Source organism: Coregonus lavaretus (assembly GCF_964263955.1).
Source record: "Coregonus lavaretus genome assembly, chromosome: 13".
NCBI lineage: Eukaryota > Metazoa > Chordata > Actinopteri > Salmoniformes > Salmonidae > Coregonus > Coregonus lavaretus.
In genome coordinates, this window is record NC_140000.1 from 18,960,232 (window position 1) to 18,982,913 (window position 22,682).

Here is a 22,682-nt window from a genome sequence, read left to right on the forward strand (position 1 = left end):
AATGTCCAGCCCCATCCCTCAGCTATTTACCAAATCAGTGGCAGGGTGACCGCTTTGTTATTGCTTTAACTGCAGATTGCCACACATTATTTCCACCAGTGTCATCTATGAGATTGAGTGGGGAGTTTAGTGCACTCTGAGAACATTGGGTTTTGAACACAATGTCATGAAATGGAGGGTCTACTCCTCTGCAGATTTCAGATGTCTTAATGCAGTCGTTAATGTAGTGAGGTTGATGCTGATGAACTGAGACATAAGTGAAACAGAATCGTTTTCTTACCTTAGCAGAGTGTGATGAATCTGTTTCCTTTACTTTCTCTATCAGGATATTACAACATTGGTTCTACACTACACTCCTTGAAGTAAAGGTGCCTGGAACAACCTTTTGGGGTTAAAAAAATTGCAACATGTGTGGAACCTTTCCAGGTCAAAAAGGTTCCACGAGGAACCCCTCTGAAAAGGGTCTTTGAGGAACCCGTGTAAAGGTTCAAACTGAAACCTTTTTGTGATGGGAACAATTCAATTTTTTACCTTTTTAATAACATATTGTAGAGATGGCAGCCTTTCAGAAGATTTGAGGCCTGGCTTATTGGAGTCGTGGCTTTCAGAGAGTTATTTTTGGCCACCCGTTAGAGTAAATGTCATTACTCTTCATCATGTTAAGTTTGTACACTGCACATTTCTATTTTCCTTGAATATTTATGCATATTACATATTCTAATATAATATTAAGATTGTTGATTACATAGTAATAAAGTGGTAACTATTCCATCTTTGGAATTTGCTTAGGCTCTTGAGGAACTCAATGAAGCTACAAAACTGTCAGTATTCAACCTTAAAGTGATGACAATACAACAGAACAGATTAACAGGAATGACATTTACTCTAATAGGTTGCCCAAAAAAATCTATCTGAAAGCCACGCCCCTACTAAGCCACGCCTCCAGTCCAGGGTTCTTCCAGAAACCCTTTGCTACAAGAACCACTCAACTAACCAAAGGTGCAAATATGAACAATTGACTAGCAATGATTCCTTGATGAACTCCAGGGGTTCCTTGAGGATCTCCAGAGTTTCTCAAGTCACCACAAATTCTAAGAGTGTACTGTACTGCATGTCAAATAGGTTGGGTTATTTCACTTATCTCAACTGTGTCAGACAGTAAAACTGAACTTGCTACAGTGCACTGATATTGGGTCAAATCCTAACTAATGCTCCATGCATTGTTGTCTTCACCGGGATTTCTGTAGACCTTTGCATTAAGTCCTCTGCCATGTGTTTAAACAATCAATTAATCAATCAAACACTTACCTCACACCCAACTGCAGTCAGTGTATGAGAGTGATCTACTGTAAATGTTTAACTCAGGTCGTTATTGCAAAAGAGAATGTGTTCTCAGTGACTTACCTAGTTAAATAAGGGCTGTTGTGTGAGAGATTATCTCTATTGTATATTTCTCCTAATACAAATTCAACAAACATCCCACCGCTTTCTTGATATTGGTCTTCTCAGATGGGAGGGGCCTTTGTTGGGTGTTGCTGCCTGTGCGTGAGGCCCCTCCCTCTTGGAGTACAAGTCTCCTGTCCTGGTAGGCTGTTCCATGAGGAATGAGGAGCTGTATTCTTCAGAACACTTACTTATGCCCTGCTGCTTCCAACTGACGAAGGAAGGTCCACACTCACTCTGAGGTAAGCTAACAGATCTATTCATTCATTCATTCAGAAAAAGACCAGGGGGGATGCATTGTTATCAGCAGGGTAAGATACTGTGTGATACTACTCATTCTGACCTATAATTTTTCTATCCGTCTTTTTGTGTATTGCAGTTCATTTGAGTAATTCAGTGAAAGTAATGTAATAATGATACATTAATAATAACAATACGCTTTATTGCAATTTTGTAATGTCCTTTGAAGTAATACACCTTCAAACCATACTATGTCAAGCTAAGTAAATGTTGAACTTTAAGACATTAACAAAATAAACATGCATGTTTAACTAGGTAAAGAGGTGCAGAAGGACAAGTTTTGTCTTGTTCCCAGCACCACAGCAAGAGACACTGTCATGGTGTGCATGTTCTCATGGAACTCTTTAACTGTAGCAAGTCATGTGAATAAAAACCTAGCTGGGATTGTGCCTTGCTTTGGGGCGGAAACTGCTCAGTAGAGACTGTGAGTAGTGAGGTGCTTGGGGCACAGTGCCAATGGATTGGGGTAGGTCAACATATCACCCTCAGACACTAAAGGCAACATGATACAGTACATAGAAGGCAGCAGTATAATGCATTCTCACTGTTCCTAATGAAGGATTATTGGATAGTTAACCTACTGAATCGATATGAATTCTGCTTCAGTATACAAATTTCTCCATGTACGAATGCGCAGGACAGGTAATACACTGTGGTTTGTATTATCTCCATGTAAGAAGATAAAGTGAATGAAACAACGTGTTCTGTATCTGAATTCATTCAAAGCTGTGATTATGTAAGCTCTTTCAAAGCAGGATTTTGTGTATACGTCATTCATATGAAGTATTGACAGTGTATTACCTTTTATTTACTCAGACATCAAAACTAACATCACAAACAGAAGGTGACAGATCAGACTGGGGGCTGTATTCAATCTGTACTGCTGAAGTGTTACAGATTGTGCGATAAATGTAAAGGTATTTTCCGATTCAGCCGACATACATGCAGCGTTTACCATGAATGCAGTCTCCGCTAACGTGTGAACATTTCCTTTAAATTTAAATCATGCTGTAATGCTGAACTTCTGCGATACGGATTGAATAGAGCCCTGGGTCTCTACAGCCTGTTTAGGAATCAGGCCAATCTACAGTGAATGGGGGCAGTTAGCATAGATGGCATTATAAAGTCCAGGGTGGTGTGTATTATTATCTCTATGTAAGAAGATCAAGTGACTGAAACAAGAATATGTGTTCTGTATCTTAATTCATTCAAATCAGTGATTATGTAAGCTCTTTCAAAGCAGGTAGGCCTATTTGCTTTGTGAGCTCAATTTTGTGTATACTCCATATGGTGTTTGAGGAAGTAAAATAATATATTTGTTGTTGGCTACTTTGTAGTCATCCTTGACATGAGGATGACGTTACACCAGTGGTTACCAAGATGGTCTGAATTAAAAGGTCAGAGGTTAGGAATATAACCTTGAATAAAACTTAAAGACTTTCAAGGCAAAAATGTGGAGTTGAATGTTTTTTTTATTTGGTCAATATTACCACTGCACTACATCACATATCAGATGACTATGCAATTAGAAAAGGTCTACAGCAGGGGTATTAAACTCTTACCCTACGAGTTCCAGAGCCTGCTGCTTTTCTGTTCTACCTGATCATTAATTGCAAGCACCTGGTGTCCCAGGTCTAAATCAGTCCCTGATTATAAGGGAACAATGACAAAATACAGTGGAACTGGTTTCGAGGTCCAGAGTTGGGATTGAGGGGCCTACAGTATCCTTGTAAGAAAGAACAACAGCCTTGTTGTTACTTTAACATTATAAAACATCCCTGACAAGGTGGGAAAATCATCGGATTACCTCTGAGTCTGTGAAAGGCTTCAGCCCTGGAAATAGCTCCCACAGAGTCTTTCATCTCACAAATGACAACTGTGACCAGTGTGTTTGTTCAGAGAGATAAACAGAAACAGTCACTTTATGGCTAAACTGGACCACTGACAGTCCTGTAGCTGATGTCACAATGTGTACGTCCCAAATTGCATCCTACTCCCTGTATAGTGCACTCATTTTGATCAGGGCGTATAGGGCTCTTGTCAAAAGTAGTGCACTATATAGGGAATAGGGTGCCATTTGGGATGCAGCCAACAGGTGATGACACTGACACACAGAAGAAAGAGATACTAGTGATATAATTGCTGTATTTATCGACAGTGGTAAACGTGTAATTACTGTGTCATAACGGTTTATAACCACACGTTCTCAAAAAAACAAAAATATTTTTTAAAAAACAGACAGTGTATTCAGTTTATCAACCAGCTAATGATTAGAATCAGGTGTGCTAGATTACAGGGTTGGTGCAGAAACCTACAGGATGGTAACGCTCCAGGAACAGGGTTCAGCTGCCCTGCTTATTGCATTAGGGTTTGTTCAGTCTGTGTAAGACCTGGACAACACAATAAATGTCAAATGTCAAAGGCTAAAACATGCTGTCCTCTGCCCTACAGGAAATGGCATGCAAGTTTGGGACATATCTAGCTTTCCTCTTTCTCCTGGCTAGTCTGGCTGTCATCATTACTATATCTGTGATCCAGGGTCATAAGCGGATCTTTGAGTCACGTCTGAAGGTAAAAACAACAACCACATTCCTGATCCTTCTCTGCTCAAAGAGCTGTATTGACAGTGTAAAGCGTCTGCTAAATGACTAAAATGTAAATGTATTACCTTGTATTTACCCAGACATCAAGACAATCATCACAAACAGAAGGTGACAGATCAGACTGGGTCTCTACAGCCTGTTTAGGAGTCAGGCCAAACTACAGTGAATGGGGGGCAGTTAGCTTAGATGGCATTATAAAGACCAGGGTGGTTTGTATTCAAGGCAGCTTGGTGTTGGGGAAACATTTGATGCGAGTGGGACACACGCAAAAGGAAGGATGAAGGGACACTTGACAAGTTGACTTGATACAGCTTTGGGTAACAGGGTTAATACATTATTTCCTATTAATCAAATGATAAACGTTTAATAACTCTGTGAAATGAAAACCAATAATCTTTAGTCAGCACACCGGGTCTATATAAGAGAAGGGAAAACTCACTTCAACACTGCAGGAACTGAGTCTCTGAGGTTGGTTCAAATAGTATTTGTTTTCTTTCCCCAAACTTTTGCTGTGCTTTATTTAATCTTGCCTGACGCAATGGAATGGTACTAATGGAAGTAGTCTGCAAAAGTGCAAACCCTGCCCATCTGGTACTCCAGGGCAGGTTCAACCAAACTCTCAAAGATAGCAAATACTTGGCCCGTTTTAATCCAGGTCTGGGTCTGGAATGTGTATTATTGCTGCCAATGGTGACAGCTAGTCTTACTGGGGTTTGACACATAATGAAAAATAAATTTACAATTTACATACATTTAAAAACATTAACATGTAGAGAGCATGTGTGTTTGCATCTATCAGTACATGTCATTACATACACACAAAAAATGCACACAATCAGTCCTTTTGGACAAACTTGAACCAGACTCTAGTTCCAGAGGGCAGAGCAAAACATTTCTATGTATTTGTCTTTATGCCTGAGTGAGGGTTTCCTGTTCTTACAGAGTAGCTGCATTTTGTTATGTATTCATGTTCTGTCCCTGTTGTCAGCTTTATGGAAGTAATAATCATACCATAATGGAGTGCAATCATTATGCTTCTAGCCAATCAGGAGTCGAGTGCAATAATTGTGTAATAATTGTGAGGTATTTGATGGACTGTACTTTAGGAGATAGTGATTGTTTATCATAACATAAATTATTGCCTTTCATTATACAACAATTATGTGTGTGCCACTGCATAATTTATTGATCTAATAGTCCTCCTACTCTTGGACAACAGACAAGAGTATGTTTTCTCTCCTTAGGTTCAGATCCATTATAGCTGTATCAGTTGACTTTTCTGTATACAGTATACAGGTGTACGATCTTAATTTGACCAGTTTCGTCGCAGGAGTAAAATAATCCTGCAGCAGGAGGATTTGATTATTCCCCCCAAAAAAGTGATCATTTCTAACGGGAAATTGGTTTTGATAGGCTAGAGTAGGCTATAATTTAGGTGTAGTCTACAGTTGCATTCGGATACACTTGTATGTCGTAGTAGAGTTCAATATCTGTCTTGTGTTATTAAGCTATATAAAACAACGGTTGTGTATGGCTGCATTTCAGATTTTTTTTTTTTACATTTGAATGTCGCAGCAGTAGGACCTACAGTAGTAGGACATTTATTGGTGCTTTAGCGTTTGAGCGAGAGAGAAAGAGAACTGTGGGTTTTCAGTGAATTAATGTAAATCACAAGGCTCATTTGAATTTCCTGTGGCACAGGAAAATTCTAAGCGACAACAAAGTGATCAAATTAAGATAAAACATCTGTATATGAACTAGCATCTTGGATATGTGGTGTGATTTTCCTGCTCTCCTCTGTTTGCAGTATGGCATAGTAATCGACTCAGGCTCCTCCCGCTCTACTGTGTATCTGTATCAATGGCCAGCCGAGAAGCAAAATAACACTGGAGTGGTGAGCCAGACACTCAGATGCATGGTCACTGGTGAGTCTGCATGTTTAATTTTATTTTTAAACCCTCTTCGGAGGACAAAAGTAACTTTATTTTCACAGCTATTTTGTGATACATGTGGATACATAGTACTGAGACATATCCGGTGTACATTATAGTGTTTTCGGTCCTAACTATTATAGAGCATGAGCTTTTAATCCCTCCCCTCTGCTACTCTCAGCCCATCCCACCTATCCCCGTAGACCATCCTCTCTTGATTTCCATGTGACATATATTTTTCAACTGCGCTGTGATGTCTTACATTAATTCTGAACCTTTCCAATCACATTGTATCCACAAATTGTAAGCTAAAGATTAATATTTTATATTGCTGATATATTGAATATTGCTTTCCAAATCGTCCAATGGTTCAATTTGTAGGGTTAATTTTAGATGAATGCTGTGATTTTTTCAGCCACTCCTGAACCTGTGACCACAACAAGCTACATGGGGGCAATACCAGAATAAATTATCTAATGATTCTGCCTTTTCGTAGCTAAATCTACAGAGCTGAGATGGTTGTATGCCCCATATACTGTATATACTGTAACATTCTGTTGATGGCAAGAATGTGGTAAAATAATTTACATTTAAAAACTGAGTCTGCATGTTCATAATGAGATGCAGTGTCACTGGTGAGTCTGCATCGTAATGTGATGAACCCGACACATTCTTACACAGGTCACAATCTTGTCCTCATCTTTTTTTATGAAGATTCCATAATACATGACTTTTTGCAAAAGGACTTGCATGTTAAATGCACTTATCATCATACAGCCTTTCAGTACTGTGTCATACTCCTTGATATATACTATGTTAAAGGAAAATTCTGCCACTTCTAAACCTCATATTCATAATCTCCAGCACCAACTAGTGTCTACATATGTGAAAACAGCATATTTCTATTATATGTGGAAAGGTCCTAAAATAATGCTTATCTGTGATATCACAGTGTAGGATTAAAAGTAAAAACAGTGATTTTCAAAACCAGCAACCTAATTTTCTAGCCCAAGGGAGGGTATTTTCTTGCTCCCCCTGTCACCACGAATCTCATAAGCTGTGTTCGAATACCTATACTGTACTAACATACTGTATACTACATACTTAATGAGTATATGCTACATACTATAAACTATTAGTTCATTTTAGTATACTGTAAACGAACGGTATCATTTCAGTTGAGCGTACTAGCGCTTCGCCTGTCTACCGGAAGTTGATGCTGTTGCTATGCAACCTCTTGCTAGCTTCTTAGCATAACAAATGACTAGCTAGACATTTTATGATTTCGGGTGTGTTCATAAATTCAATCTGGAGTGCCAGAGTGCGCTCTGGGCGTTCGTAACTCCAGAGCATTGTCAGATTGTCCGTTCGTAAATTCAGAGCATTTCGCTCTCGGAGCGTTCAGAGCGCACACTGGAAGCTCTTGCCGAGGAGCAGAGTTGATCGGAGCGTTCTGACCTCACAACGGCAGTCAAGCACCCAAGCTAACTGGCTAACGTTGGCTAGCTTGCTAGCTACTTCCAGACACAAATGAGAGAACACCACACTCTGACCATTTTACTCACCCTAGCAGAGCTGGTTAGGCTGTTTTCATGTTATCCAGAGCGTTGGTGACTGTAACGGTGCTGCTGGCAACAATTTAATTGTGCTTTTTTTGCTGACGTTTACTGACACCGGCCATATTCAACGGGTGTTGAGCATTCGTAAATTCATCAGTTATTAAACACCGGCCATATTCAACGGGTGTTGAGCGTTCGTAAATTAATCAGTAATTCTGCGCTCGTGCACACTCAGAAGAGAGGGCTCTGAAATCAGAGTAGATAGCCAGAATTAACAATGTCCATTGAGGACGCACAACGACTATACCACTTAGCTAAGAATGACGTGAATAATCAAGTCAATAAACATTGGGTAGTTAGTTAGATAGCATGTAGTTAATAAACTGCCTGGCAAGTTCGATGTATTAGTAGCCAACCTACGTTAGGTAACTAGCTAACATACCGGTATGTACAGTGGTTTGCGAAAGTATTCACCCCCCTTGGCATTTTTTCTATTTTGTTGCCTTACAACCTGGAATTAAAATGGATTTTTGGGGGTTTGTATCATTTGATTTACACAACATGCCTACCACTTTGAAGATGCAAAATATTTGTTATTGTGAAACAAACAAGAAATAATACAAAAAAACTGAAAATACTGCAATACTATTCTGCATAACTGCATAACTATTCACCCCCCAAAGTCAATACTTTGTAGAGCCACCTTTTGCAGCAATTACAGCTACAAGTCTCTTGGGGATATGTCTCTATAAGCTTGGCACATCTAGCCACTGGGAATTTTGCCAATTCTTCAAGGCAAAACTGCTCCAGCTCCTTCAAGTTGGATGGGTTCCGCTGGTGTACAGCAATCTTTAAGTCATAACACAGATTCTCAATTGAATTGAGGTCTGGGCTTTGACTAGGCCATTCCAAGACATTTAAATGTTTCCCCTTAGGGTCATTGTCCTGCTGGAAGGATGCAACAAAATAGGAAAAATGTCAAGGGGGATGAATACTTTTGCAAGGCACTGTACTGCTGTAATGCTATGCTGTTCGTAAGGATAGCGTAGCTAACAAATTGTCAGCCAACATAACGTAACTTATTTGAAAAGTCATTACTTTATTACATTGCTCTACATTTTCTTAACATTTGTCATAATTAGTAAAAGCAATGAATTTGTATCCACTCTCGTGGGACTTCGGCTGTATATTTCCCCCCATTTTCTTCAAATCTGAAAACGTTCTGAAGCCTCGCCCATTTTCGGAACAATTGCATTATGGGCCCTAAAAGTACGGGAATAGTATCCACTGCTTGTATACTTCGTATTTTGGTGAATTTAGTACGATATCCGGGAACTTTTGGCATACTAACTATATCCATACTATGACCAATAAGCATACTACATACTCAATTTACATCACAAATAGTACTGTTAGTGCTGTGAACACAGCTATAGTGTTTTGAAAATCACTGATTTTAAAATGGTTTAACTTTTGAATGATGTCATCGGGGAGAACTTTTTAACTTTAAATTTTTTTCAAAAAAACTTAGAAATGTACAGTTTTCACAAATGTTGACACTGGTATTGTGCTGGAGATAATGAAAATGAGGTTGAAAGTGGTGGAGTTGCCCATTATGCATCTGGTGTAAAAGCACTATAAATATAATCCAGTTTTGTTTAGTGATGCAGTCTAGCTATCTAGCGCATCATTTCCTTGTGACTTTGAGAATAGGTATTGTATGACTCTGAGCTCAGTCTGATTTGAGTCCCCAGGCCCTGGTATCTCGGATATGTTAGTTGACGATGCACAGGACAAACAGTCCTGGGTGTCGATCAAAGAATGTATGAACAACATCACAAAAATCGTCCCTGCAGACCAACACAATTCAACCATCCTCTACCTTGGGGCAACTGCTGGGATGAGGCTGCTACAGTGAGTTGTGGTTTTGTCTTCCTCCTGTGTGAGTGTACCTCACCAATCCTCCAGGTATGGACCTATCTCTGTTGTTGCACTTCTGGGAATGGATCCATGGTAGATACAAAAGTAGTCATGTGTGCATGCACACACGTGCACACACATACTGATCCCACACACAGAATACTAATAGGGTTAATACCATATTTAATCAACCTACTGTAGGCCTATTATTTACATTTTACATTTACATTTTAGTCATTTAGCAGACGCTCTTATCCAGAGCGACTTACAGTTAGTGAATACATATTTTTTTTATACTGGCCCCCCGTGGGAATCGAACCCACAACCCTGGCGTTGCAAACGCCATGCTCTATCAACTGAGCTACATCCCTGCCGGCCATTCCCTCCCATACCCTGGACGACGCTAGGCCAATTGTGCGCCGCCCATGAGTCTCCCGGTTGCGGCCGGCGGCGACAGAGCCTGGATACGAACCAGGATCTCTAGTGGCACAGTTAGCACTGCGATGCAGTGCCTTAGACCACTGAGCCACTCTCTAAATTCCCTACTGGACTGTGAATAATATATAACCTCAACATGTATCTCTCTTTTGTTTACAAGTTCACAGAATGAATCAAAATCCAATGAGATCTTAAGGAACCTGCAGAACTACCTCCAATCTCTGCCGTTTAACTTCCAAAATGCCTCCATCATGTCAGGACACGATGAGGGGCTGTACGGCTGGATCACCGTCAACTACCTGATGGGAAACTTCCTGGAGGTACGGTACATTACAATTTTACATTAACTTCAAAACCTTTACAAATACTTTAGAATTACCTAAATAAGTCTTAGGCATATGCATATGTACTGATGTGTGGGTAACTGTCAGTAATGTGTGTAACTGTCAGTTGGACCTTTTTATGGTTCTATTGTTCTTATGTTAAATGTGTGTAGTCCTTGAGCTGTTCTTGTCTATTGATGTTCTGTATTATGTCATGATTTATGTTTTGTGTGGAACCCAGGAAGAGTAACTGCAGCTTCAGCAACAGCTAATGGGGATCAAAAATAAATAAAGAATAATGTTGCCTTGATGACAGCTTTGCACACTCTTGGCATTCTCTCAACCAGCTTCACCTGGAATGCTTTTCCAACAGTCTTGAAGGAGTTCCCACATATGCTGAGCACTTGTTGGCTGCTTTTCCTTCACTCTGTGGTCCGACTCATCCCAAACCATCTAAATTTGGTTGAGGTCGGGGGATTGTGGAGGCCAGGTCATCTGAAGCAGCACTCCATCACTCTCCTTCTTGGTAAAATAGCCCTTACACAGCCTGGAGGTGTGTTGGGTCATTGTCCTGTTGAAAAACAAATGATAGTCCCACTAAGCCCAAACCAGATGGGATGGCGTATCGCTGCAGAATGCTGTGGTAGCCATGCTGGTTAAGTGTGCCTTGAATTCTAAATAAATCATACACAGTGTCACCAGCAAAGCACCCCCACACCATAACACGTCCTCCTCCATGCTTTACGGTGGGAAATACACATGCAGAGATAATCCGTTCACCCACACCGCGTCTCACAAAGACACGGCGGTTGGAAGCAGAAATCTCCAATTTGGACAGATTTCCACCGGTCTAATGTCCATTGCTCGTGTTTCTTGGCCCAAGCAATCTCTTCTTATTATTGGTGTCCTTTAGTAGTGGTTTCTTTGCAGCAATTCAACCATGAAGGCCTGATTCATGCAGTCTCCTCTGAACAGTTGATGTTGAGATGTGTCTGTTACTTGAACTACTTGAACTATGTGAAGCATTTATTTGGGCTGCAATTTCTGAGGCTGGTAACTCTAATGAACTTATCCTCTGCAGCCGAGGTAACTCTGGGTCTTCCATTCCTGTGGCAGTCCTCTTGAGAGCCAGTTTCATCATAGCGCTTGATGGTTTTTGCGACTGCACTTGAAGAAACTTTCAAAGTTCTTGAAATGTTCCGTATTGACTGACCTTCATGTCTTAAAGGAATGATGCATTGTCCTTTCTTTTTGCTTATTTGAGCTGTTCTTGCCATAATATGGACTTGGTCTTTTACCAAATAGGGCTATCTTCTGTATATCCCCCCTACCTTGTCACAACACAACTGATTGGCTCAAACGCATTAAGAAGGAAAGAAATTCCACAAATTAACTTTTAAGAAGGCACACCTGTTAATTGAAATGCATTCCAGGTGACTACCTCATGAAGCTGGTTGAGAGAATGCCAAGAGTGTGCAAAGCTGTCATCAAGGCAATGGGTGGCTATTTGAAGAATCTCAATAAAATAGATTTTGATTTGTTTAACACTTTTTTGGCGCAGCTGTCTTTTTTTTTTGGTTCCCTAAATGGAACTGGTATACAGTGGGGAGAACAAGTATTTGATACACTGCCAATTTTGCAGGTTTTCCTACTTACAAAGCATGTAGAGGTCTATAATTTTTATCATAGGTACACTTCAACTGTGAGAGACGGAATCTAAAACAAAAATCCAGAAAATCACATCGTATGATTTTTAAGTAATTAATTTGCATTTTATTGCATGACATAAGTATTTGATACATCAGAAAAGCAAAACTTAATATTTGGTACAGAAACCTTTGTTTGCAATTACAGAGATCATATGTTTCCTGTAGGTCTTGACCAGGTTTGCACACACTGCAGCAGGGATTTTGGCCCACTCCTCCATACAGACCTTCTCCAGATCCTTCAGGTTTTGGGGCTGTCGCTGGGCAATACGGACATTCAGCTCCCTCCAAAGATTTTCTATTGGGTTCAGGTCTGGAGACTGGCTAGGCCACTCCAGGACCTTGAGATGCTTCTTACGGAGCCACTCCTTAGTTGCCCTGGCTGTGTGTTTCGGGTCATTGTCATGCTGGAAGACCCAGCCACGACCCATCTTCAATGCTCTTACTGAGGGAAGGAGTGTCACGCCCTGGCTCTGGGGACACTGTTATGTTGAGCCAGGGTGTGTAGATCTATGGGTTTTGTTTCTATGGGTGTTTATTTCTATGTTGGCCAGAGTGACTCCCAATCAGAGGCAACGAGTGTCAGCTGTCGTGGGTTGTCTCTGATTGGGAGCCATATTTAAACTGTCTGTTTTTCATTCGGGTTTGTGGGATTTTGTTCTATTTTGGTTTGTGTATAACCGTAGACATCACGTTATCGCCTGTTGTTTTGATTGTGTGATCATTCCAATTTAATAAATATGTTCGCTTTCAACGCTGCGCCTTGGTCCTCCTCATTGGTAGACGATCGTGACAGAAAATCCCACCAAGATGTGACCAAGCAGCGTGTCCAGGAGCCATCGCCAGGGAGATCCCTTACAGATCTCCTTCGCCTCCTCGACTGGGTCAAGCCGAGTGAGGAGGAGAAGGGCTTGACCTTGTGGCAGAAGGGCGAAAGGCTGGCGAGGGACATGGAGACCTGGTCCACGGGTAGGGGAGACGCCCAGAAATTTTTTAGGGGGGGGCTAACGCCGTGGACGACGGGCCAGCAGGAGACCGCGGCAGAGCGGCCCAGCGGATTGGCAGAAGAGGACGCCAGGTTACGGGAGTCACTGGTCACCAGGGGGAAGGAGGTTGTAGAGGCACGGCGAGAGGTACTGGCGTGTGTTGCCAGTCCGGTCCGGCTTGTTCCTGATCCCCACGTAGGGCCAGTGGTGTGTGTTCCCAGTACGGTCCGGCCTGTTCCTGCCACTCGCACCAAGTCAGTGGTGCGCGTCGTCAGCCCGGTCCGGCCCATTCCTGCTCCCCGCACCAAGTCAGTGGTGCGCGTCGTCAGCCCGGCTCGGCCCGTTCCTGCTCCCCGCACCAAGTCAGGGGTGCGCTTCGACAGCCCGGCTCGGCCCGCTCCTGCTCCCCACACCAAGCCAGTGGTGTGCGTCGTCAGTCCGGCACGGCCCGTTCCTGCTCCCCGCACCAAGTCAGGGGTGCGCTTCGACAGCCCGGCTCGGCCCGCTCCTGCTCCCCACACCAAGCCAGTGGTGTGTGTCGTCAGTCCGGCACGGCCCGTGCCTGTTCCCCGCACCAAGTCAGGGGTGCGCTTCGACAGCCCGGCTCGGCCCGCTCCTGCTCCCCACACCAAGCCAGTGGTGTGCGTTTGTCAGTCCGGCACGGCCCGTGCCTGTTCCACCGGTGGCTGGTCCGGCACCGGTCAGAGGCTTCACGTCGGAGCTAGAGCAATCCGCTCCATCAGTGTACAGTCCAGCTCCGGCCAGCGGGGCCAGACCGGACCAGGGGTACTTTGGGGGGTTGGAGAGGGAGCGGGGATCAGGTCCGGAGCCGGATCCGCCGCCTAGGCGGAGTGCCCACCCGGTCCCTCCCCTATGGGTTTTGGTTGACGCGGTCGGAGTCCGCGCCTTTAGGGGGGGGTACTGTCACGCCCTGGCTCTGGGGACACTGTTATGTTGAGCCAGGGTGTGTAGATCTATGGGTTTTGTTTCTATGGGTGTTTATTTCTATGTTGGCCAGAGTGACTCCCAATCAGAGGCAACGAGTGTCAGCTGTCGTGGGTTGTCTCTGATTGGGAGCCATATTTAAACTGTCTGTTTTTCATTCGGGTTTGTGGGATTTTGTTCTATTTTGGTTTGTGTATAACCGTAGACATCACGTTATCGCCTGTTGTTTTGATCGTGTGATCATTCCAATTTAATAAATATGTTCGCTTTCAACGCTGCGCCTTGGTCCTCCTCATTGGTAGACGATCGTGACAAGGAGGTTGTTGGCCAAGATCTCGGGATACATGGCCCCATCCATCCTCCCCTCAATACAGTGCAGTCGTCCTGTCCCCTTTGCAGAAAAGCATCCCCAAAGAATGATGTTTCCACCTCCATGCTTCACGGTTGGGATGGTGTTCTTGGGGTTGTTCTCATCCTTCTTCTTCCTCCAAACACGGCGAGTGGAGTTTAGACCAAAAAGCTCTATTTTTGTCTCATCAGACCACATGATCTTCTCCCATTCCTCCTCTGGATCATCCAGATGGTCATTGGCAAACTTCAGATGGGCCTGGACATGCGCTGGCTTGAGCAGGGGGACCTATTGTGCACTGCAGGATTTTAATCCATGACGGCGTAGTGTGTTACTAATGGTTTTCTTTGAGACTGTGGTCCCAGCTCTCTTCGGTCATTGACCAGGTCCTGCCGTGTAGTTCTGGGCTGATCCCTCACCTTCCTCATGATCATTGATGCCCCACGAGGTGAGATCTTGCATGGAGCCCCAGACCGAGGGTGATTGACCGTCATCTTGAACTTCTTCCATTTTCTAATAATTGCGCCAACAGTTGTTGCCTTCTCACCAAGCTGCTTGCCTATTGTCCTGTAGCCCATCCCAGCCTTGTGCAGGTCTACAATTTTATCCCTGATGTCCTTACACAGCTCTCTGGTCTTGGCCATTGTGGAGAGGTTGGAGTCTGTTTGATTGAGTGTGTGGACAGGTGTCTTTTATACAGGTAACGAGTTCAAACAGGTGAAGTTAATACAGGTAATGAGTGGAGAACAGGAGGGCTTCTTAAAGAAAAACTAACAAGTCTGTGAGAGCCGGAATTCTTACTGGTTGGTTGGTGATCAAATACTTAAGTCATGCAATAAAATGCAAATTAATTACTTAAAACTCATACAATGTGATTTTCTGGATTTTTGTTTTAGATTCCGTCTCTCACAGTTGAAGTGTACCTATGATAAAAATTACAGACCTCTACATGCTTTGTAAGTAGGAAAACCTGCAAAATCGGCAGTGTATCAAATACTTGTTCTCCCCCCTGTATATATATATGTTTTCATCCAAAAATAATTTTAGCAATTTTGGTCTTCAATGCAGGGCCGACAGACAAGTTCCTTAGCTTCTACAATGCTTAAAATAAGATTGTTTTGCGGCTCTATATTGAACCTTTTTGAGGGCCATGTATGAAGCAAGCCATAGAACCCTTCAATATGGCACCATTTCTTCTAGCAGTGTAGGGTTTTTAGCAGAATGCATTTATCACAATACAGTACAGTTCTTATCATTGTGTTACATAAAGATCATCATTGATTCGAAAACAATCTATCCTCTGTTTTGTAGAGAAACATATGGAACATGTGGGTGCGGCCTGCCGGAGGGAAGATGGTGGGCTCCATGGATCTAGGAGGGGCGTCCACCCAGATAGCCTTCACCCTCCCAGATCCCAACGCCCGGGGAAAAGACATCGTACAGGTCTCCCTCTATGGCTACGAATACAACATCTACACTCACAGCTTCCTGTGTTATGGGAAGAACGAGGCAGAGAAGAGAGTCCTCGCTGCTTTAGTGAAGGTACTGTATAAAGGAAATCTGGGTTTACTTAAAATAGTATTTGTTTTTTACCAAATACCTGATTGGTCATGCCTGGAGTACTAGATGGGCTGGGTTTGGAGTTTTGGGACTATTCCAGCTGTAAATTAGTTGAAAGAAAATAAATACTATTTGAACCCAGAATCTGTTATGATGTCATTGCTCACATTCGTTCCTGGCAGCTTTGTCAACATGATGATGATGATGCTTTTATACTTAGCTAAGTGTCTTTTTTTGTGTAATTAATGCAATCCATCTGTCTATGTCCACAACATCCATTTATATCTAATTACCACATCCTAAGAAATCTGAGGACACCTCATTACCTTGACACTTTACTGTCTCTTGGAGATGAGGCAAAGTGCATTATGGTATTAACCGTATTGATCTGTCCATTTCTATATGGTTTGTTTTGCAAGCTTGGTCGAAAAGTGTCTGTTTTACTAGGATGGTAGATAATGCATTCACAACTGAAGACAACTATTTTGAGTAGACAACAGTGATAATAACGGTCCCACTTTACTTATAGTTGTTCTTATACCTGTGTAGCCTAGTAACGCTGTAACTACTACAGTAGAAAAGAGGTTCAAGCTCAGCTATTGATCCTTCGGATTCCTTCTTCATGAATGTTAAAGGGACATACTGTAAATACTTTAACTGTACTCTCTTTGTCTCACTGATCAGAACTCTGAGAACGCTACACATGTGACCAACCCCTGCTTCAATCTTGGTTACAACATGTCTGTGTCGGCTGAGTCCATCTTTGGGACTGAGTGCATAGATACACCTGCCGACTACGACCCCAAGCTGATGATCACGCTGAAGGGGTCATCAGACAACGTAGCTTGTAGGGACGTGGTGCAATCCATATTTGACCTGACCTCCTGCACGAACTGTTCCTTTAACGGAGTCTACCAACCATCCGTGGGACCCGGGGACTTTCTGGTACGCACATGCGCACTCACACGCGCACGCACACACGCACACACACACACACACACACACACACACACACACACACACACACACACACACACACACACACACACACACACACACACACACACACACACACACACACAGACTGACTGTATATATAGGGCATATTTTGCAGTTATCCAATAAATATTGTGTCTGTCTGACCCGGGGACTTTCTGGTACACACACGCACAGACAGACAGACTGTATATATAGGGCATATTTTGCAGTTATCCAATAAATATTGTGTCTGTCTGAGCACCTAACCCATGTTCCCTCCCATAGGCCTATGCTGGGTTCTTCTACACTGCTCAGGCTGTCGGGCTGAAAGGCATTTCACAACTGGACCAGTGGAACTCCTCTACCTGGGAATTCTGCTCCTGGGACTGGCCCACCGTGAGTCCATGTTGTTGTTGTAGTTGTTATAGTGGTTGTTGTTGTTGGTGGTGGTGGTAGTGGTCATTCTGCTCCATGGACTGGCCGACTGGGAGTTCTTTTACACTGACAGCTACTGATGTAGGATCTTAATTTGAGCCAGTTTTCTACAGCAGAAAATAATCCTGCAGCAACAGGAAATGTGAATTATTATGTGGATTATAATGAATGCTATTTTTTGTAGGGGTTTATACATTTCTTGTTAGGACAAAACAGGTCTGGAATTTCAAAGTGGAAATGACAAACTTTAGAAGCCTTTTTAAAACTCAAATACACTACAAAAGAGTGATTAAATTAAGATCCTACATCTGTATAGCAATTTTCACATGTATAGCTGTGACAGAGAAGAGCTTGACATTAGCTAAAATAAGGGTAAGAATAGATGTAAAATATGAGTAAATATAAGTTATATTTAATGATGTGGGGTAAGCTCTCTCAACCTGAGAAAAAGTGGCCATGTATTCCATGACTATTGGGATCTGTAGGTATATAAAAAAGAGGACAACAGGTCAACTGTACTGAACCATCTGAGGTTCATTTATGAGGACCTTTCCTGGGTGGTGTTTTAAATGGAACTACACACAGACAACAGAGGCATCTTTTGTAAGACAGGGGTGCTTTCCAACAATTATCTAGGCTATTGCAATGTATTATTAGAAATGTATCATTAGAAGAAATTATTAGAAAATTGCCTCAACACATGGAAAATGTAATGGATAGACAAATGGAATGTTTGTTTTTTGTCTTATTTTTTAGCTCAAGCTAAAAAAGGGCTGGATAACTGAAAAATACAGAAAGTCCTACTGCTATTCAGCACATTACGTCCAGACGTTACTTGTAAATGGCTACAAGTTCAATAAAGACACTTGGAAACACATTGACTTCCAAAAACAGGTAAGTGTGGCAGAATACAGCCAGGTACCTTGGAGGATCCAAATACGTGCTTCCAAATGAAAGTGCAAAAATTGTAGTTTGTAGTTACTATCAAATGTTTTTATGGTCTTATACTGTACTGCAAAAAGATAAACATTCAAGTGGAAAGTGACTAATTCCATTGGAAACCAATATAAATGGTGGATATACTATCATTAACAGAGGCCAAGATCGTGACAAGGAAGAGGCTAGAATCGTTTCCTATGCCCCAAGAAAATGGAACTTGTGATGGAAGTCCAGACTGGAACCTCCAGCTGAAGTCTTTCAGTCTGTTAGACTCAATGAAGTGTAACATGAAGTCATTCTTTCAAAATCAAAGCACAACACAGACTGGTTACAGTAGCTTGTTTGACATGATGAAAAATGGGGGATTTGTCCCCCAAGATGACGATTCTCTGTTTTTCATTCTTACAAACAAGCGAGATATTGTCTCTCTGTGCTTTGTGTTTTGGGTGTCAGGAGAAATTGATGACCTTTGTCCAATCATCAGAGGGGGTTGAAAGACATGACTTCTTCAGTGGAAGGAAAGACAGAGTTTAGAGTCATTTTCCCCCTGGGGGGCATAGTTTGCCTCAATTATTTATAAACGGCAAACGTTCTTCCAACTTGTAATGTTCATTATGCATTGTTGTCTTTCAGCCTTTTCCAATAGACTATATATCTTTTTTAATTCTCTCTGATGATTCCCATTGATGTTAAAAAAGCAGGCAGGTCACCCATGACACAAGTCAGTATTCGACTTCCATCCATGTCTGAGGACGTCGGGAGATGACGTGGAAACTGGCCACTAGGGGCAACAGTGAGCGCTGTTACCTTCAAGTAGGTTTCGGTTTTGCTAGGGTGTTGTGGACAGGGATGGCGGATGGGCATAAGCATCTATAACGTCAAAATATGACGTTTGAGAAACATGGATGAACGTCTCATTCTGATGTGAGACTGTGAGAGCTTGTAGCAAAAAATATGTGATAGAGGATGCCAGAATTGGGAAAAGGGTCAGGATTTCTGAACTCCAAATCGACCACTAGCCCCTACTCACCTGCCACTCATGTAGATCAGAGAGGATTGGATAGGTGGAAGCAGTAAGGAGATATTTCCACCTAGCCAATCAGAAGGTAATATGAAACTATTGACATAATGCTTATACTGTATCCATCCAATCCTATCAGATCTAATGTAGTGCCTAGGATGTAGGGGCTAGGTGACAATTTGGAATTGAGCAATAATCTGTTTTAAGTCTGTTCGTCCCATAAATCTTGTTCATCCCATAGGCTGGGGTGTAGGAGATAGGGATCTATAGGTGTGCAGTGAAGCATTTGAGATTTTGCAAAGATGGGTTTAAGCTTCAACTAAATAAACAGAGACAATGCATTCCATGACTATTGGGATCTGTAGGTACGTAAATAAGGAGAACACGTCAGTAGTGTTGAACCATCTGGAGTTAATTTATGAGGACCTCTGTCTTCACTCTGTCTTGTACGTCCCCTATGGTGTAAACAGTGGTATTCAAAGGCGGGGTCGCCAAATTTAAAACGTTTTTAAAATTAAGAGTACATACTCTTTAAAAAAGTTATGTAATCAACGGCCAATATTAACTTTTTTAATTGGGGCTATGACAGTTTATTTCAAATCAAGTCTGACAGTTCTTCAATCTGAAGGAAGTATAGTTTGAAGGTGACTGAATTGCATCAGAAAGGTATTGGGAGGTTCAGAAGATCAGTAGGCAATAATGTTGTATGATGTTCTGTGTAGAAAAGAACACATCATTGATGTTTTTCCCCCCCAGTCTGATTTAGTGCCTGGTCTTGTCCACTCTGTTCTAATTAGGCTTGTGGACATTGTAGAGGGAACCAGACACGTAGGTGTTCCTGAGAGTCTCATCTTTCAGTGATGAGGTCATAATATTTTGTAGCTTAAATGGTTCAAAAGATAGAGCCACATGTGTAGGCAGAAAAAAGAAACCACTCTGTTTATTACAACCGCATCTAGCGACTAGCGACACCGGTTTAGTTTCACTCGCGACCCCATTTTCAAATCAGGCGATCCCTAGTTTGGGAAACACTTGTCTGTTTTAAGTGAGTCTGTATGTCTTCAAACTGTCTTGTCAATCCTCCACTGTGTGGGGCGCCCCCTAGGGCTCGGCAGGGGGCCGCGGGGATAAAATGACCCGAGTGAAAACGTTTAGGAACCCCTGCTCTACGGTATAGGGGCTAGTGGTCAGTAGTCTGTTTTAAGTGAGTCTCTGTCTGTCTCTCTTTACGCTGTCTCTCTGTCCCCTCCAGGTACATAACACGAGTGTAGGCTGGAGTCTGGGATACATGCTACATACATCCAACATGATCCCTGCTGAGGCCAAGCTGGTGCGTCTCCCCATTGCCAACTCTTTGTTCGGTGGCCTCCTCTTCCTTTTCACCGCCCTCACCATCGTCAGTGTCATGTTCCTGATCATCAAGGCTGTGCGCGCCTGCTACTGACCCCCACTAGAGGGCAGTGTGTTGAAATTACAGTTACGCCTAGGGTTGCAAAATTCCAGTAACTTTACCAAAATGTGGTTTTCCAGAAATCCCGGTTGGAATATTCCTGGAATCAGGAGGGAATGAGCAGGAATTCTGGGAATCCTCCAACCGGGATTTCTAGAAAACCTGGGAATTTTGTGAAAAGTTACAGTAATTTTGCAACCCTAGTTACACCTGATGGAGGAAAGTGCTTCTGGCCTCCACCTGGTCCCACCCAGACACAGTTACAGCAGGCAACAATAGAACACAGACAGGTGCGAGATATTATCATCATCAGTTAAAGAGATTGAACAGGATCTTAAAGCCCACATGCAGTCTTATTCATTTTATTTTTAAATCATCACTATATGTCTAATAAATCACTATGTGTGTTTATTTAATGAAAATAACTCCAAATATATTTGTTATTATTTATTTCCCTGAGCCTCCTTTTGCCATTGAAAAGCTCAGTCTGATCGTGTGGGCGTGTTGATAAATATATTTACATACACAGCCCTGATTGGAGGATACATATGCAAATAAAAGTAGACTGGTCATTGGTCAAAATAATCAGATCAGATTGTGATGTTATGCTGTTTTGTTATGTAAAACTCCATCCCACATGAACAGTGTTGTTTTGACCTCATAGAGTAGAAATATCATTTTTTTAAACTGGAAAATCACGTTTTGACTGCACTGCCCCTTTAAGCACTTACAAATGCATAACATATTGTACAAATTGGAATTCGTAAGATATCATATGCATTGCAGGGGAATTGAAAAAAAAAACATTTTGCAAGTGGTACCATATCATACGAAATGGATAACATTGTACACAATTGGGTACAATTTTCGGGGTATTTTGGGGTACTTTCAAAACTAATGGCTGCATTTATATAAAACATAAAATGCATCTTAAGCTGTTTAAAGGATCTCCATTCCATGTGTTTGTTTGAGTGTTTTCAGTGAGAAGATACACTTTAGGGTCAGTAATGCATTATAGAAATAAATAAATAAGATCTTGTTCTGTGCTTTAGGCTCATCCCAAACATACAAGTGAGACAATTCTAAGAGATTCAGTGACTTCAAACGCTCAATTGGTCTTTAAAGTATGATAAAAGGGAAGCATTAACTGCATAATGAACTGTTGAGCAAAAATGATCGCAGATTGCAGTAAGTCATCAGCTATACAGTACTGTAGATCAGGAGGTTGAATGAAGGTTGAAGGTAGACACCTGAAATGACTCTAGCTACAATCTCTTAATTGCATATTTTGCTGGATGGCATGGCATTATCGGTTATGTGGTCATCTACCTCTGAGATCTTGCATGTTTCTCGTCTGATGTACTATATCAGCAAATACTTGTCATTCAGTCATTTTTTGTTGGTTGAAAGTCCCATATTACCAATAAACTGAACATTACCCATGATGTTATCATCTCCGGACTCCAGCTAGTTATATCTGTTTCCTGCCTCTTCTTTACCTTACCTAGCCTACTTCCCCCTGTAGTCTTTATGTATGTTTTCCGATTCTCCACACTTCTCTCAAAGCGTGCACTTCAGGAGAAGGGTGGAGTATTGGGATGCAATTTCCTTTTTTCTCCGTTTTTGACCGCAAGTCAATGTCCTAGGTCAACAGCTACCAGAAGGGGGCAGTCCTTGACCATAAAGATTTACCTAGTGAGCCAAGAATTGACATCCGCTGTCCGTTGTCTTTTAATCCGTTCATTGTTGAAAAGCACCTAATCTTCAGAGAAATCAAACAGTGTGTTCTTCATCTC

The 22,682-nt window shown here is 42.1% G+C and overlaps 1 protein-coding gene across 1 annotated transcript; it reads left to right on the top strand.

Annotated features, from left to right (window-relative positions):
- Nucleotides 1-1,597: 1,597 nt before the first annotated feature.
- Nucleotides 1,598-22,359, top strand: LOC311139842 (ectonucleoside triphosphate diphosphohydrolase 3-like). Its single transcript, XM_084174818.1, has 10 exons — nt 1,598-1,685; nt 4,195-4,314; nt 6,154-6,271; nt 9,591-9,750; nt 10,355-10,514; nt 15,815-16,045; nt 16,748-17,008; nt 17,327-17,437; nt 18,233-18,370; nt 20,689-22,359. The coding sequence occupies exons 2-10, from the start codon at nt 4,198-4,200 to the stop codon at nt 20,878-20,880; spliced, it is 1,488 nt and encodes a 495-aa protein (XP_084030944.1). The 5' UTR covers nt 1,598-1,685; nt 4,195-4,197; the 3' UTR covers nt 20,881-22,359.
- The last annotated feature ends 323 nt before the right edge of the window (nt 22,360-22,682 follow it).